The sequence below is a fragment of the Synchiropus splendidus genome, chromosome 10 (genome assembly GCF_027744825.2).
Source record: "Synchiropus splendidus isolate RoL2022-P1 chromosome 10, RoL_Sspl_1.0, whole genome shotgun sequence".
NCBI lineage: Eukaryota > Metazoa > Chordata > Actinopteri > Syngnathiformes > Callionymidae > Synchiropus > Synchiropus splendidus.
Window position 1 is genome coordinate 11309157 of NC_071343.1, and position 17426 is coordinate 11326582.

General features: G+C 43.4%; 2 protein-coding genes across 6 annotated transcripts in view; one reads left to right on the forward strand and one right to left on the reverse strand.

The window, feature by feature from the left end:
• The window catches only part of glsb (glutaminase b), a 23724-nt gene extending 17180 nt beyond the window's left edge, over positions 1 to 6544 (forward strand). For 2 of the 3 annotated variants that reach the window (XM_053876463.1, XM_053876462.1), the window contains exon 15: positions 680 to 4537. In XM_053876463.1, the coding sequence (XP_053732438.1) occupies positions 680 to 728 (49 nt within the window). In that variant the 3' untranslated portion in view covers positions 729 to 4537. The other variant, XM_053876461.1, reaches the window with a different exon arrangement.
• LOC128765618 (signal transducer and activator of transcription 1-alpha/beta-like) lies at positions 6423 to 17362 on the reverse strand. 3 transcript variants are annotated; one of them, XM_053876460.1, is made up of 24 exons: positions 17316 to 17362; positions 15280 to 15417; positions 15067 to 15211; positions 14908 to 15000; positions 13402 to 13464; positions 13252 to 13330; positions 13125 to 13192; positions 12156 to 12307; positions 11865 to 12020; positions 11701 to 11793; positions 11566 to 11625; positions 11458 to 11487; positions 11296 to 11386; positions 11130 to 11168; positions 10839 to 10943; positions 10634 to 10735; positions 10126 to 10261; positions 10007 to 10044; positions 9563 to 9633; positions 9358 to 9497; positions 9090 to 9275; positions 8979 to 9033; positions 7265 to 7322; positions 6423 to 7068 (listed from the first exon to the last, which is right to left on the reverse strand). In XM_053876460.1, the coding sequence occupies exons 2-24, from the start codon at positions 15405 to 15407 to the stop codon at positions 6958 to 6960; spliced, it is 2199 nt and encodes a 732-aa protein (XP_053732435.1). In that variant the 5' UTR covers positions 15408 to 15417; positions 17316 to 17362; the 3' UTR covers positions 6423 to 6957. The 3 variants fall into 3 exon arrangements, with proteins under 3 accessions (XP_053732435.1, XP_053732433.1, XP_053732434.1); XM_053876458.1 differs by having other exon boundaries at positions 17201 to 17336; XM_053876459.1 differs by lacking the exon at positions 17316 to 17362 and adding an exon at positions 17110 to 17212.
• Positions 17363 to 17426: the final 64 nt, after the last annotated feature.

The following is a 17426-nucleotide window of genomic DNA, read 5'->3' on the forward strand; positions in this document are numbered from 1 at the left end:
AAAAATGTAAATAAAATTTATTACATTTAAATTTTTATTATTTTTGTCCCTAACTGAGCCTCTTGGAATAAACAACAGCTCCATTTCAATATAAATGAGTGACCCAGCACTTCCATATCTTGTGCCGCTTCAGGGAACAGCCTGTTTTTAAGTGATATTGCAGTATTTAATCATGAGTTGTGTAGTCATTGAACGTCAAACTACAAATCCTGATCTGTTACGGAGAGTCAGGATTGAAAACATCCTTGTTTCTATACAATTTACGGACATTTGCTAAAACCTCAAGTAGATGCCTGACGTGCACACACACAGATTTGCATTTCTGTCCTTGTGGGGACATTGTGAGGTTTCTCATTGCCATAACCCTTTCCCCAGCCTCTCACCCCAAACCTAACCAGCCGAATGAATGGCTAACCTTAACCATGACATGAACCAAACGTAAACTTACTTATAAAGACAGTTATTTTGAAGTCTTCATCCTCAAATTGAGGCTTAACCGCGTGGGGCTCAGCCAAATGTCCCCACAAAGGCATACAGTCCTCACAAGGATAATGTTTTGTCAAGAATCGGTCCCCACAAAGTAGGACAAACAAGCCCACACAGACACACACCAGTGCTCTCTCACACTCCCTGGCTTACACACAGAAGTCTAATCTGTCATTCGTGTCGATTGAAACAGCAACACGGCTTCGGACCCATGGATTACGAGAGTCTCCAACAAGAGCTAGCCCTGAAAGCCCCTCTGTGGAAAAAAGTCTCTCCAACTGAGTCGCACCAGGACAGCTCCACCACTGTAGTCTATAGGATGGACAAAGTCAGCGAGTGACTCGCTTATACAAACCATGCCGCTACACACTTCCAGCTCGACCGCTCTGTACCGCAATATTTATGTAAATTATTTAAGGGATTATTTATTGCACCTGGAGGAGGAGGCTACTGGGATCTGTTGATAATCTGTGATGGAGGTAGACTGCAGCTTGTTTATTGACATGATTCCGAAGCGACTTGCTGAAACGCTCTTCCTACTAGTTGGATTGGGAAATTACTGTTGCTGAAATTGAGCCAGTTGTAGATGTGACATTTGGAAGCAAAGTGAATTCACTTAAAAGGAAAGTTGATAAAGTCATCCAGTCATTATGTGGCACTGTTGCGCGACTTCCATGCTGCTCACCACACACTTGTATATTTGCTGCATCTGTACAACAGACTCCAGGTCTGTTGCTCGTACTTCCTGCTGTGACTTTGATCACCAGCGTTGCAGTGAAGATCTGTTGCGCTGGGAAGTGACATTCCATAGTTGGGAACAATTCCTTTCCTCCACCTTAAAATCAGTATTTCCAAGGTGATCCTTCTTCACATGCCCGATTTCACTCGCACCTCGCGCACACATGACAGTATTAGTTCGTGTTTGCTTCGAGAGAGAGAAGTATCGGAGTCTTGTTTACGCCTGAAGAGTGAGTCAACCGTTTTCCTTTCTTCATCTTTGTGAGTGAACTCACAGCTAAGTGAGTTAGTGCTGAGTTTGTTAGTCATTTAGCAGCTTTGTTTCCAAATGCTGGAAGAGATTCTCTTCCATTGAGCTCTGTCAATAGAAACTTGGATTAGAGCTGATGTTTCTTTGTGTTCGCATTGTTTGAAAGACGCTGGCAGGTAACAACATTCGTCATTTAGAATCCTCTCCTTTCGAGTGAATTCATTGAGCTTCCGCTGTCTATTGGCATGTTAAAGTTAAAATGATGGGAAGATGTTGATCATGACATTGGCATCGTAGCCTACATGCTAGTGCTGCTACTGTTCTCATATGGTCGGGGTGTTTTGAGCCCGCCACACTGTACCCCCCTCACCGGGAAGTTTAGATCTGACTCATCGCCAACACTATGAAGGTCGTTGTTTGAACAGACGGAACCTTTACTTCAACACTCGATGGCAGTAAATCCAATATTGTAAAGGTTTCTCAGTGGAGAGTTCTTGGTAGAAAGGGACACTTTGTTGAGTCGAAGTGGTTCCTCTCAGGTCTATGAAGCTTTGCAGAAGTCTAGTGGTTTGTCCTCCTGAAAACTACTTGCACACAAATGCACAAAAAAAATCAGCTGATGCCTTAGAAGTCGCTCAGTCGCTGTATAAATGTGACCTGAACTATTAAAAACCTAAAAACCAATTGTGTGTCAGGGACCTCTGGGGCCATTTTACTAGCCATTCAGGTTTTTTGTGACCCAAATTTTCTCTCAACTTTTAGGTCGTGGTCGCCCTTGACATGTTTTCTCTGGATGTGTGAGCGAAATAATTTGCACAGGACAATTTGTTTTTAGATGATTTCTCGCTGTCTGCCTCAGAAAACCCTCAGTATTTGTTTGTATTTGTTACCGGCGCGCTGCTGTTACGTGGATTTACAAGCATTTGTCCCACGGGAGAGGATTTACAGTCAGCTAGCATGTCGCGTTCCTCAATGCTAGCGGCTAGTAGTCGTAACGTTAGAAACCAGAATGCACAAACTGTGTTTGTCTTCGTGGAAGTTGCAAGAGCTGACTAGGGAAAGGTGGTGGACACTCTGGAAAGACACAAGGTCGAGTTGTGGAGGGTGTCCCCTCCACATTTGGCCTCACAGTTGAGTCGTGTCCCCAGTTTTTCACTTCTACATTCATGTCTGTCATAAACCAAAGAAACACTGGTCGTTTCTGTTTCCTCTGCTGCTAAACTGGCTTCCAACTAACTCACCCTGGACAGGGCTTTCACTGCTACCGATCAGCGTTGGTGATCAGATGTATTGACTATTTGGGATCTGTAGCGGTGGTTTGATCGATGATGAATGGGGAACATCATGTGTGACATCAAATATCAGTTCCTGTCTTGCATGTTGTTGGTGTGGCGTTCGAATGTCTCCGTGAAATTCCAATGTTTTCATACATGAATCCGAAATCGCACCACAGAGCCGTTGGGTTTTAGGTTTGAAAAGAAAGTAGGATTTTACTGGTTAGTGTTTTCACTATTGCAAGAAATAGTGGCACCCTGGTTTCCTCCTAATACGAAAATACAGCTTCATAAATGAGAAATATATTCTGTTATGTTCTGTTTACTATTTTAACATTAAAATCAGAAGTATGATGCTGAGGTGACTGGCTAACGTTCATTCAATGTGAATGTGTCGAAATGAGTCTGAGACTCTGATCCATTTAGTCTGCAGCGATGGAGGACGGGTGATGCACCAATAGGATCCTCAATCGATTATACCTGATATAAAGTAAATGTGATGCTTCATACTCTTCATATCACGCCTGTAAATGCCCGTCTGGAGGGTGAAATCTGCTTGTATATATTAGTTGGAGACGTCAAGTGATTCAGTTCACCTTCAATTATATTCTGAAGAGTCAGTTAAGAAGGAGCAAAAATACCTCAAACATCCAAAACTCAACGGTTCTGTGGTCCACTTTTTAGATTTTTTAAAAATCATTTTCTTTTTTTTTTAATCAATGATGTTTGCGATACATTCATGACTTGTTCTGTCACCAAATTGTTTTAATCCACTTTTTTTTTATTCAACATCTTCATGAGTTGGTGTGTGTATATGCGAGTGTCGATGTCTAAACCTGAATAAAGCCCTGCAAGTGTTTCTCTAAACTTGTCTGATGATCATCATTTGTGTGAAGGAGGGGGGCTTTGATCTATCAATTTAGGTAATGAAGTCGTCCTTAAACACATCATTTTATACCTCACTGTGCTATATAAACGTATATGTCTCGCACACCTAGAACAGACAATGATATCCACATTAAAATGTCATCATTATGATAGACATTAAAATGTCTCCCATTCTTCTTATGGTCATTTGTGACACTGGCCTTGCTTTGTTCCTTTAAAAGAGACGGCTCTTGAAGCACGTGCTGCAGAGGTTGTTGGTTTGAGATGTGGAGTTCCAAATGTGGGCTTCACCAAGGTTTATGATGCGTGTGTGAACCTGTCAAGTTGAAGTCATGCACACAACAATTCCCATCTAACTGTCAATTCTTAATTCTGTTTCATTTCAGAAATGAAACAGAAATGCCCCGTTGAAATTGGTCAAGAAATCTGTGGCACACAAATGCAGCCTCTAGGTTCCAACAGGAGCTGCTGTCCTGGACACTAAATTTCTATTTTTATATTTGTAAATTGGATTTTAATTTTGCATGCTGAGAAGAAAAGAAAATACTTTGCCAAATGAATTCTGAAGAGGAAGCAAAGGTTTGTCAGGTTTGTTGTGCTGCACAGTCCAAGATGTGCGTTTATTTTGAATGACTCCCAGTGCAGTTTTTAGTTGCGTCTTTTTTGTAGTTTTTTTTTTTTTTTTTTTTGCTTTTAGGAAAGACAAGTCTTTGCTGTGTCCTGGTAAGTGTTGCTGCAGGAGTGTTTGTGGCTGTCTAGTCGTGTGTTGTTGCTAGTGTAGCTGTGGTAGTTGTGTTTTCCAACCCTCATTGTGTGTTCTTTTTCCAAACTAATCCTCTGCTGTGGTCGAGTCTGTCTTGAGTTTTGTGTCGCTTCTACTGCATCTCTGTTTTCTCTGTGTTTCCAGGTCAAGTCCGTCATCAACCTGCTGTTCGCCGCCTACACCGGAGACGTCTCTGCTCTGAGGAGGTGAGTGCGTCTTCACCTTGATGCATGATGGAACTGCAGTGCGACTGGTTTAGGAAACTGGAAACGTGACATTTCTGCCGTTAAATTCTTGTTAGACTTAACATCTGAACCGTCATAAACGCTCTGGGTTTATCTTTAAACAGGATAATTGATTTTATCTTACATGTTCTGTTGGTTTGTTTGGTTTCGCCAGCATTTAAGATTTCCCCATTAAGTTCTATTACTTCCGGTGTACGGATAAAGACAAGGTCAAGCTGGAAATCTGGCCTTCATGAAATGTACTATTGAACGACTGAGGTAGCGTCTGTGGTGATAAAATGTTTCCATTCAGCCATTGTTGCTGGAGCACCTTCACGCGACTGCCACCGACTGCTGATTGTGCGTATTGCACTATGTGTAGATTTAAGACGTAAGGTGCAACTAATGCTTCAAACAAACTTGATAGCCCCAGATTTGGCACCGCTGCTACACGATAAAGACATGAACACTGAGATGTGAGGAATGCAGTGATGCAGTTGAGGATCAGGATTCTGAACTGTGGTCTGTGGGTGCGCAGGTTTGCGCTGTCCTCCATGGACATGGAGCAGCGGGACTACGACTCCCGAACGGCGCTCCATGTGGCTGCAGCTGAAGGTATCCATCACACGTACTGATACTTCTGAGAATCAGTTCACATGGTTGTTGTGTGCGACAGGACATATGGAAGTGGTGCGCTTCCTGCTGGAGGCCTGCAAGGTCAACCCCGCCCCCACGGACCGGTGAGCCATGAAGCTGCTTTGATTGTGAAATTTGCTCGGCTGACGCTTTAACTTTGGCGGTGCAGCTGGGGGAACACGCCCAAAGACGAAGCAGTTCACTTCGGGCACCATGACGTGGTCACCATCCTGCAGGAGTTCCAGGATAAGTACAGCCCGCACGATGGCGCCAGCGAGAAGGAGAGCGCCAAGACCAGTCTGGACAGCCTGCTGTAACCATGGCAACGCCGGGTTCTGATTCGAATGCGTGTGTGAACGCATGACCAGCTGTGTTCATCCAGTCATGAGCTCAAGTCAAGACTTAAAGTTAGTCAAATGTAAATATTACAGTCATGTTGTTAAATGCATTGCAATGCGCAATCCAAAATCCAGTTAACCTTTGGCTGGTGCACAACATTGTCATGATTTGTTGAAATGTTTTAGGTCAAACTTGACTCCATATTCTTTACTTTTCCTTTACTTAATTGTATCATTTCAAATCGGATCCCAAATGATTGGTTTTCAGTCCATTTTTCAAATTGTGTCCCTCATTTTCATGTGTTAACACTCTTTATTTTGGGTTGTGGCCGGGGGTCAGCGACTGAGCTTTTTATCACCACATGCCTGCATCGCTTTATTCCACTTTCAATTGTATTGTAACCGTCCAGGCAGTTTTGCTGTAATGGTTTGTGCTAGATCGTTTTTGTGTGTCGAGGAGAATTCTCAGTTACATTGTCAGTGTTCGATAAAAACGTCCTTGGAAGCTCCAGTCATGGCAGTAGATGGCGTTTAAATGGTGAAATAATTTCTATACATCTAATGAGGGGAGGAAATGTGTGTGTTCTTGAAAGTGAGCTGATTCAGTGTGCACTTTTAAAATGTATTTTGCGCATCATAAAAAATGTGTGTAAAAGGAAGAGTACAGTCAACAGAAGTTTCCACGTGTCTATTTTCCTGTGATGCCCGAGTTTTAGGGGCTGAGTCACGTTGAAAACGCTTTTCTGTGCGGCTTTAAAGGAGAATACTAAAGAGAGTTTCCTTCAGAGTTTCTAACTAAAGAAAGAGCAGACTAATGGTTTTCCTGCTTTTAGAAATCTTTATTGCAAACTTGGATGGTTGACGTCGATTCCAGGTGTTTACACTCTATTGCACAAATACAGTATCTTGAATTGTAGATCAAAATAAAATTCGAGTGTTTAAATGGTTCCTGTCATTTGATTTGATCACTCAGTAACATTGAAAATGCCTTGTAAAAACACATTTAACTCATCAGCAGATTTTGGTCTGACGTGACCAGAAAGCTCAACCACACGACGACACAATTGTCCAGAAGCGTTTTGAGGCCGTTGATGTTGCGTGAAACTTTATCACACAGCAGTGATGGACAACAATGCAGCTCAAATCGACAGTGTCTGAAGAGTTAAGTGGAAATGAGAACACATGGTTTGCAGCAGACAAGGACAGACGTCTTCTCAGAGATGAGTCAAACAACATAGCGTTACAAGCTAGTATTTCATTACGTTAGCGTTACAAGGTAAAACTGTTTGTTCGCCCTCATGATTACAATTTGTTGATTCAGCACTGCCATTGGAGTCCAATGTCATTGTTGTGAAGCGTCTTACACAGCAGTGAAACTGTTCAAGTCCTGTGCGGTGATGGGAGGCAGGTTTTCACTGAAGGGCATTTGTGTCAGAAAGGACCCCACCTCCGGCCAAATCTCCTTGAAGTCCTGAAGAGGATGAAGATGAACGTTACCACGTGTCACCCGAGCACTTACATCTGTCTTTAACAAGTCAGGTAACCTTACTTAGCGTTTTAAAGGAACTAACCCTGCGTTACTTGAAGTCACACTTAAGTGAACTGACTTTTACTTCGGCTTTTGAGTCACCATCTTCCACAAGGGGAGACGAAACACATGAACTCACCAAATCTGTCTCCATGGCCCAATCATCTGGCTGCAATTGGGGTAGAGGCGGTGAGCGTCTGCGCCGGGAAAAGAAAGAAACACGTTCATGCTTTAGTTTTTCCAAATGGGCAGATATGAATGTCAACAAAACAAATAGTAAGCAAAGTATCCGGAGAAGGATTTGCTCCTCCGAAAAGGACATGATGTCGCAGCGGAGATCCGTATGACTCCCTCAGTTTGGCGACCAAAAAAGTCAAAAAGCGACTTTGGTTTCTCCTTAAAACAAAAGGAAAGAAACCTACAAAGTAATGTTTCTTTTTATTACACTGCTGTGACGTTCTGCTCTTCAGGAACTTCATGATAACACTGGATATTCATATTTAATATATAAATCTATACCTTCTACCTTTTATCACCGAGGATACCAAAGAAATATTTGAGTTGGGGTTGCATTACACTTCACAAGGAGTACTGGGTATTTTACTGGCTGCAGGGGTTCTGTTTTCCTTGTGTTGAGACCTATCCTGTTGTTGTTGATAGTGTTTTTGTCAACAAAAAAATATCGTCTGAATTAGGTAGCAAAAAAGGGACGAGACTCAACGTAAACGGTGGTGACGTGAAAAATACTCTATAATAAACTATATAAAAAAACTAAAATAAAATATACAAAGCAATATATTGTTGACTAGAAAAACGAGATGAAATGTAGTTGATAAAAACAATGCTGATGTTTGTCCTCATTTTCAGTGACTAAAATAATTAGCATTGCTCTTATTTTGAAGTACTGCACCGATGCAGGAAACATCACTTGCTCAATGCCCATTTCTGGCAAACCTTTGATGCTGTTTGGTTAAAGAGAGCAGTCATGGCAGGGAGGCGCAGCGACATCTGGACAAACTTAGTTTACAACCATGAGGCGAACAAAACAGAACGTATCGTAGAGAAAGAGGGGACGATATGCTGCCAAAAAATCACAGTCTCTGTTTTAGAAAGTTCCTCCTCTGGTCACGTAGCTTTAACGTTAAAAACAACGGCATGTTACTGGCATGTGCATGTGTATAAAGTAATCCTGGGTAAAGTGCGGCCCGGGTGCCATATGCGGCCCAATGCCTGTATTTTTGTGGCCCGTTTGACGTTAGACTAAAACTATAACTAACACGTCCTAATTTTTCTGCCTTTTTACTTCTTTCTCTTTTAGTCACCACCACCACTTCAGCAGAAAATATTGCATGTTCTTGTTTTACGACTAAAATGGCCATTTTTGCATTTTTCTTGTTCCACAAAATACATTGAAGTAATACTGAAAATATTTTTTATCTTGAACGTAGTTGATTTATATTCAAATTAAGTGCATATAAAATGAAATATTTCAATAGGTTTCACAGCATGTTTACACTTACATTACATTTCATCTTCTCACGTTCATTTTGTCCTTGTTACTTAAGTATATATTTGGGATCTTTTTCCATCATGCTTTGTAGTCATCGCTGTCTTTCTGTCTTTGCCCCTCAGTTTCAAATGTGGCCCTTCAGGAAACTGAACTGCCCACCTCTGGTGTAAAGAGAGGCTTAAGTGAAACTTTCATTGACTAGAACTAGTGTTGTTTTCACAGGGCCAGTGTTAAACTAGTCCTCAGTTTGATTCGGGTTTGAAGACATTTCTTTCTTCGAAGCACAAAAGGTGACCTATTTTAAAAAGCGCTTGCCGTAGGAATGCAAGTGGGAGAGTCTTACCGGGACTCAGGAACGTTCCTCCTCCGCACGTAGCCGCTGTCTGTGATGGTGTCCCCTGCAAACAGTGAGGGTTAAACCTCCTGAGGAGCCACGGGGGAGCAACAGGGCTACCTGAGTCTTTGTAGAAACGTTTGAAGACTGCGTCTTTTGGGATGTCTGGGTACAGGTAAACCAGCGGGTGTTTGGAGTGGTTCAGCGGAACTGCCACGGTGTAGTCGTAGATGACGTTTGGGAGGGACTGGGTCTCCAGTTCAGACTTGAGGAAGGGATCCACGTGGATCACTTCTCCACTCACTCCTGTGGGGTTATAGACTAAGTGAGTCAACACCGCCCCATGAGTAAGAGTCACCAAGTCAAGCCCTCTAAGGCCCGCCCCCACCTGTGTTAGGGTGGTCAACGTAGCTGACGCTGATGGCGCCCTCTATGATGCTCTCACTGAAGCGCAGAAGGAAAGTCCCGGAGGGCTTCTCTGTCAACAAGGAAAAGGTTTTTTCCTTGGTCACGAAGCCCATGATGAGCCTGTCGGGAAGGATGTGGTGAGGCTTTAGACAACAGGTCTCGACACCACTGACGTCGTTGGTTACCCTTCGCTCCACAGATCCACCAGGTGCTTTTTAATAAGATCCAGGATTCCGTCTAACCAAGTCCAAGCAAGCTGTCGGACACAGACACGCACACATTAAATGCCTAAATGTTCCTTTAGCGCCCCCTGCAGGAAGGTACACAGAAAAATAGGACTCGCAACCATGACAGTTTTTCACTTGTACACACTACGAACTGAGTAAACCTTGGACCTCCTTCAGGCAAAAAAGAAACCTTTGAACCCTGGTGTTCAACCTGAACGAGTCCTCACGCTGATGGCCGCTAGGGGCGCCATAACAGTATCAGAAGCAATGACTCGGAACCACGCATCTGCATTATGACTGCTCCTAATGGAAGATTCCCTCAGCATTGCAACAAGGAATAAATGCTCAACCCAAACCTTTGTTTTTTCACAGAGGTGGATGAAAAGCAGTCAGAAAACAAACCTTGAACTGGCCCCACTTCACCATCTCAGCGTTGCCACCTGCAAAGTCCACCAATAGAGAAGTTGAAAACAAGCATTTTCAGTGTTTTGGACCAGCACAAACAATATCCAGCCACTTGCCTGTAATTCTCACGTGCAGCATGGAGAGCTGGTCCGGGTCGAGACCGCGTTTGCCTACTTTGCTAAACTGCCAGCTTAAAACCTCAGACAGCTGTGTCCAGGGGACTTGAGGAGGTTCAGCAAACACTGACAAGTTCTGAAAAACAGTTTGCTGTCACAGTAACTGCCATCATCTGTGACTCTGCTCGTGCACATGTGTTCACCTGTCTTTGTGTGTGTGTGGGACTTGTTTATCTACTATTGTGAAGACCAAAACACTTCCTTGTGAGGACATTTATCTTAGCTAGGACCATTTTGCTGGCCTTAACAAGGTAAAGCCAAAACATGGGGGTTAACATCTCAAAATAACTACGTCATTTTCATAAAAGTTTGGTTAAGAGTCTGGTTACGGTGAGCCATATGGTTTAAGGCGAGATGCTGGGGAAAGCATAGTGTCAACGAGAGACATCACAATGTCCTAACAAGGACAGAAATACAATACAATTTCCTTGTGTGAGCGTGTCAGTACCTCGAGGTCAGCAGGGGGCAGCAAGCTGCACCACATGATGGCGGCCCAGGCACTTGGGCACTGAATGGTGTTCTTCACGACCACCAGAGGGAGAGAACTGGTCTGCAGCGACGTGCACGAGACAAGACTTTCAGTTGTATCAGTAGCTAAATACAGAGAACCACTGGGCCGTGGTGACTGCTGTTAAAATAGATGTAAAACTCACCTCAAAGTTTAACTTCAGCAGCCCATGCTGAAAGTCGCAGACAAATTTGATGAGGTGAAGTTCTTCTGTGACTCCCAAGCGGGTTCTCCTTGCCGCGCCAGAACACTATCGGGAAATCATCCATTGTCTTGTTATGTGGCGCAAATATGAATTAAAAGCATATCTACACAAGGTCATTAAAAGAATGAATTAAAATTCAAGGGATCCTATTACCGGTATTTTAGGGCACAATATATGAAAGTAAAAGTCTTTTTTATTATTATTTTTTTAATCAGCTGAGTTATTCCTTACCTTTGATGTTCCTTTGTCAGATTTGGTATCTTCAATAGTCTAAGGGACGAAAAACAAGTCAACAACTGTGTAAAAACCTTTCCCTTCTGTTGATGCTCACATCACATTTACGTTCAAACGTGACCCAAGCACACACAGTCTCATCTTCCACAAGACGGTTTCATACCATCGAGTTGAAGACTGCAACCAAGCCTCCATCCAGAGCGTCCATGTCCAGCACTTTACGGCCATCCATGGTGAAGTCAAAGTGACGAAATCTGCAGGTGTGAGTGGGGTGAATGAATGAGGAAGACTCTGTTCAGGACAGTCAAAACTGATGTCGACGTACCCTTTCCCTTTCATGGCCTCTTCGATGTCCCTTTTCGCAGAATTTCACAAAAAACAGTTATTATGAACTTTGAAATGTGGTAATCACTGTTTGTTTCTTTTTACTTACTTGTCAAAAACAGGCTGCACATTGAGCGCACACTTGAACTCTGGAAGATTGGCCAAAAATCTAAAAGACAACAAAAAAGTAAGGCACTAAAATGTAAGAACATAATTTCAAATTAGGCAAAAAAGAGAGGTCCACCTCACGCCCATGGAGAATCGCACCCCAGTCCTCAGGATGAGAGGTCTCAGTGGCAGTGTGGACATGGACGGCTGCTTCTCAACCACCAGGGCGCTGAAATGCGACCACATGGATTGGAGAAGAGTTGTTTTTTGGGATGTAAAAACAAAAAAAAGATGACTCACTGTGACAAAATCTTGGTGAGTAATGACACATTGAACCCCTGTATTTCTGCTGTAGTTCTTGAAAGGTTGGAGGCTTGTGTGTCGTCCTGTTTCTGAGCTTGAAGCTTGTCCAGCACTCTCTGTAATTCCATGAGCACCTCCACCACACCAGTGAACCTGCAGAGTCACACAAAGCACGTCAGACCAAAACCAGAAAACAATGGCTTCATTCATGGCTAAAACTAAACAAAATATTGCATTTTCTACTCCCTTCATTTCATTATCACTTCTGCTGGACGCTCAGTGTCTTACCACTTCTGCAGATGATCCAGACGGGTGTCTATGGGACGTCCTACGCAGGCCATGTGTTGCCGTTGCTTCCACTGAGGCAGCTCCACGGTAATGAGAGTCATTGCGACTTGCTCACTCTGCTGTAAGATGCCCACCATGTGCTGCAGCACCCTCTACAGTATAGTACAACACAAGCGTTTAAAATCTGGCGGTGGAGCAGGATACAGAGTGAACCTCGGTTTTCGAACGTCCCGGACTTCTAACAAATCAGAGTTTGAACAAAAATTTCGCATTTTTTTTGCTTCTGATTTCGACCGAAAATCCAGAACTCGAACGCCCCCGAAAAAAGCTGGAAAAACATAACGTGCGCAGACCGATCAGCTGACCCACGACGCGCTTTGTTATGTGTATAACGCAGCCTCAGTATGCAGACGTGTCCCGTTAGCTACATTTACTGACTGCTTTTTCTTCATACTGAGGTGTAAAACCTTTCCTGTCTCCACACTGGACCGTGGTAGAGTGTCACAGGGGAGGTGCTGGGTCACCTCCGAGGCTGGAGCACACACTCCAGGGTTTGATGTCCTGTTGTGGGCTGGAGCTGGGACAGGGATGAGGCGAGTCTCGGACAGAGCTAAGTTACTTGGTTTATGACTTTGTCACAGCCAAACTGCACAGAAGCGCACATTCAGAGCTGGACACTTCACTTCTGGAGAGACGTCACTCACTCGGCAACCCCTCCCACATGCAGCGGCCACACACATAGAGGAACAGCGCACCTGCAGCAGACACTCTACATTCACTCCGACAAAAAATTGTTTCTTTTTCCATTCATTGGAATGGAAAAAATCGATTCAAATTTCGAACAATTCGCTTCTCGAACGGATCTGGGACGGATTGTGGTCGAGAACCGAGGTACCACTGTATTTGCTTCAAATATGAAACCTGTGTTCAATATGAGCACATATCTGAGACAGTGATCGGTAAGAGTACCTCTTCAGTTTGCGTCATGATGTCGGCCAGTTTCACGAGCGTCTCTTTCATTCCATTAGGGGAGTCCACTGGAAAAGGTCAGCTGGCTGAGTACAAGCACATATGTTTGTTTACTTTTTAACTATACCTTGAGGCTGCCAGTTGCTCTGCGCATAGATGAGATTTTCCTGCAGATCCTGCAAAGACTTGAGCTCCTTTTTCATTTCCTTCATGACAACAGGAAAATATTATGGGCGCGTGGTTAAATGCAAAAATGAAGTTGCAATTTAATAGTTACCAAGATTTGTTTCTTGAGGTCCTCAACATGTTTGTCCAACAGGTGGCATTGCTGAGCTGGGTGCTGGACCGGCACATCCGGAAACATATTTAGAGAGAAACAAGAGATGGGACTTGGTTAAATGGAGGTTATATATACCTTATTTATTGTGCTTGATCGCATTTCAATATGAATCTGTCCACATCAGGGTGAAAGTGCTCCAGTGAAGGGCAAACTCTTTACTGAACACAGAATATAGTTTGTATTTCCATCCTGACATTTTCTGCTCCATAGCGCCCATTTAGTCTGCTTCATCATGGATGATCTGGTTATGACATCACAGTGTAACTGTTCAAGAAACAGTTTTGGGTTCTGATTCATGACATGCAAATCCAAAGGAAACTCCACTCCGTCCCTTCCTCTCCCCACCCTGCACTGTCGATTGTACTGCGGTGGGAGAACCCCATTGTTTTGAGAAGAAAAAACATTGCATTCAAAAATTGTTTATATTTTACCTCAATTATAATATTCATTTTTAGCCAAAGGTTGTTTTTTTGTGTGTAAACTGATGCTATTTTCACACCATAACAAGCCACCTATGGTGAACAAGCCCATCGCCATCTGCCTGACTACATCTAGATTAGTTCCTGATCTAGCTCGGTTCTTAACCTTTTTGATCTCGGGGCCCACCTTTTCCAGAACAAATGGATCCGGGGCCCATTCAAGGAATAGAACTGATCCATTACTGACATTACTGATTTCAGAATTACTGATTTCATTTGTGTTCAATAACAACACATGTAAACAAACCAAAACCTTGTGAAATGACATGAAACCATGCGATCAGCCCCAAGATATCTGTCAACAAAAAGTCCAACCAGCAGCAGAAGCAGGGTGCAAGTCATTTTCATCAAATTTACTAAAGAAAAACACCTGATGCAAACTGTTGAGACAATTGGAAAAAGTATACTTCATGAATAAAATTCTGAATAAATATAAAAAACAATGTCTAGATATCCTAAAATATTCTTTTTCATAAATAAACTCTGAAGAAGATAAGTAAATGAAAGTATCGCCATAAAATATTCTAATTAATTTTAAAAACTGCTCCATCAGGTGAACAGTTTGTACTGTTCACTTTCTTTAGCATTTTTTCTTTTCAACTATCACAAATTGCCAGCTGTCAAGTCAATTCAATGACACACTGCTGACACCATATGGGGCAGTGAGACACTGAGTATCTCACAGCCCAGAGGTGTAAAACAAAAAGATTTTAAGCGGACTTCTAGGGGGCGCTCGCGGCCCCACCATGGGCCTCGGCACTATGGTTAAGAATCACTGATCTAGATGATCCAATGACGACCAACTTGAGCCACAACTAAGCCACGTGCAATGATCAAGGAACACCATCTGGACCTGCAGTGATCTAGTCTACTGTTGGGCAACATTCATTACACCAGTTCCAATGACCTGTAGAAAATCCATGAGGTTCACGACACACTATGGTGGACCATCGATGAGACTCACCTCTGTTCCCATTGAGCCGAGGATCTTGTCCTCCTCCCTCAGACATTCAGACAGAAGAGCTGCCAGCTTCTGCGGTTGGTCACCAAAGTGTTTCTACGTGACCAAAGAAGACCATTTAATTAAACTATAACAAATCACTTCCTATGGAGACTGACCAACCTGCAGGTAATACTTAAACCACTCGTAATTCGGCTCCTCCAGGACACTCTTCCTGCTGACAGAATAATTCAGCTGTTGATCCAAGCACACCAGAAGATTCTGGAAACATGTGTTGGCCTTATCTGCATCCTCTGCTGCAGAATCCCTTAAAAAGACAAGAACTTGTGTCTTAAACTGCATTACGCTTAAACCACTGAATGCAGACAAACTCACCAGTCCTGGGACTCAATCCACTGACTCAGACATCGCCGGATCTCTCTGGGAAATCTTTCTGAATACAGTTCATTCACCCTGACCTGCTGGTCCGGGTCCAACTTCAGAAGGTCCTCCCAACGGCCCATCTGGATGCCACTGGAGAAAAGGGGGTGAAGATGAAAATGATAAGCAAAATCTGGGTCGTGTTGAGATCAAGGTAGTTTCTCCCAGACCCCCAATTGACCACCAGCATACCATTCAAAGCTATGTCACTTCATGTGGGGTGTGAACATGAAGTGTTGCTAGTTGGCCTTCAGTTTGGCTCGTTTTAACATGCATGGTTGCTTGTTTGGATAATGTAAATATGTACAAAATGTAAATAGCAACTCTGGTCCATACAGCATCCAAACATACATACGGCTATTGCTATTAATAGTTACATGTAAATGTTAAATGAAAAGGTATTCAATTAACGTGCATATTAATAGCGGCTCTTCTCCACCTTCACCTTCTTCTGCCGCTTATCCAGAGTCGGGTAGCGGAGGTAGCATCCGGAGCAAGGAAGCCCAAACTTCTCAATCCGCACAAACCTCCTCCAGCTCCAGGAAACCGAGCCGCTTGTATCCGCGATCTCATCCTTTCGGTCATTACCCAAAGCTCGTGACCATAGGTGAGGGTGGGAACGAAGGTCGATGGGTAAATCGAGAGCTTCGTCTTGTGACTCAGCTCCCTCTTCACCACGACGGTCCGATACAGCGACCGCATCACTGCTGCCGCTGCAACAATCCGTCTATCAATCTCATGCTCCCCTTTTCCCTCACTCGAGAACAAGACCCCGAGATACTTAAACTCCACCACTTGGGGCAAGAACTCTCCACCGACCAGGAGAGAGCAAACCACCTCATCCCGGTCTAGAACCATGGCCTCAGACATGGAGGTGCTGATTCTCATCCCGGCAGCTTCACACTCGGCTGCAAACCACCCCAGTGCATGCTGAAGGTTCCGGTCCGACGAGACCAGCAGAACAACATTGTCCACAAATAGCAGAGATGAAATTCTGTGGTTCCCGAACCGGATCCCCTCCGACCCATGGCTGCGCCTAGAAATTCTGTCCATAAAAGTAATGAACAGAACCGGTGACAAAGGGCAGCCTTGGCTCTGGCGGCTCTTCTCCAAACAAATAAAATAAAACATACATAAATATTAGAAAATAAATAGGAGCACACCTTTATATGAACTGCCCAAAAGGTCATATATGTGATTCATATTAAGATTTTTTTATTGCTAAATACACATGAAATAAATCAAATATGTTACATGCATATCATGTAATAGTGTAATTACACTTTTATCGTTTTTTTCTCTTTGTTTTATGATACTTCAGAAACAAAACTGAAGCTAATTGTTTTTATAAGCGTCGTTGCTTATTTATCTCAAACCAGGGGGCAACAATGACGAAGACTGAGCTCAGTCTGATCCAAGTTACAGAGCATAATAATGGTAAGCTAAAAAGCTTGAAGGTGTTTCCACTATTTTTGTCCAACCCCCGTATTTGGCTCGAGGGAAATACCAAACCTCTGTTTTCTATGAAAGGTTCAAATGTTTTTCAACTCGCATTTATTTTACATGACCTGGTTTTATGGAGAAAAACGATGGTGGATTAAGGGCCACCGGGAAGAGGCATTTTGGAATCCTCTTCTTACCCATATTCTCGCAGTACTTACTTCTGGACGATAGCAATTGACAATATTTAAGTTATAATTTGACCCTGGAAGCAAGAATGAACCACCGTTTTATATACACTAACCTAGAATTACACATCAGCGAGTGCGAACTGCAACAACTCACAGCGAATGCGACACCGTCCTTATCCCATGTAGAGCTTAAAAACGCCGAGGAAGAGTCGTTTTGAAAGTGACAACACGAGAAAACGACTTACATGACTGCGTCCCTCTTCTGTCCTTCCTGGCTGGTATACAATACTGTACTTCAGTGCCCTACCCGCACGCGCCTATTCGGTGTGACAACGCACCCAGAACAAACACGTGACTTACGGTAAAACTGCAGTGCTGTTGTGAAGTTTCTTTTGAGGAGCTCGTTTAGCGTTTCCACTGTCAGCCGGACATGATGCATGTTCTGCAGCTCTGTAGCAGAGCTAGCTTGAC

What these genes read in the sequence shown, in the direction of transcription:
- LOC128765618 (XM_053876460.1), bottom strand. Translation starts at nt 15,407, where the DNA reads ATGGGCCGTTGGGAGGACCTTCTGAAGTTGGACCCGGACCAGCAGGTC. An exon ending in TCATGACGCAAACTGAAGAG is followed by an intron (nt 12,308 to 13,124) that starts GTACTCTTACCG and finishes ACTATACTGTAG; the next exon opens with AGGGTGCTGCAGCACATGGT. An exon ending in GTGGATCTGTGGAGCGAAGG is followed by an intron (nt 9,498 to 9,562) that starts GTAACCAACGAC and finishes CCTTCCCGACAG; the next exon opens with GCTCATCATGGGCTTCGTGA.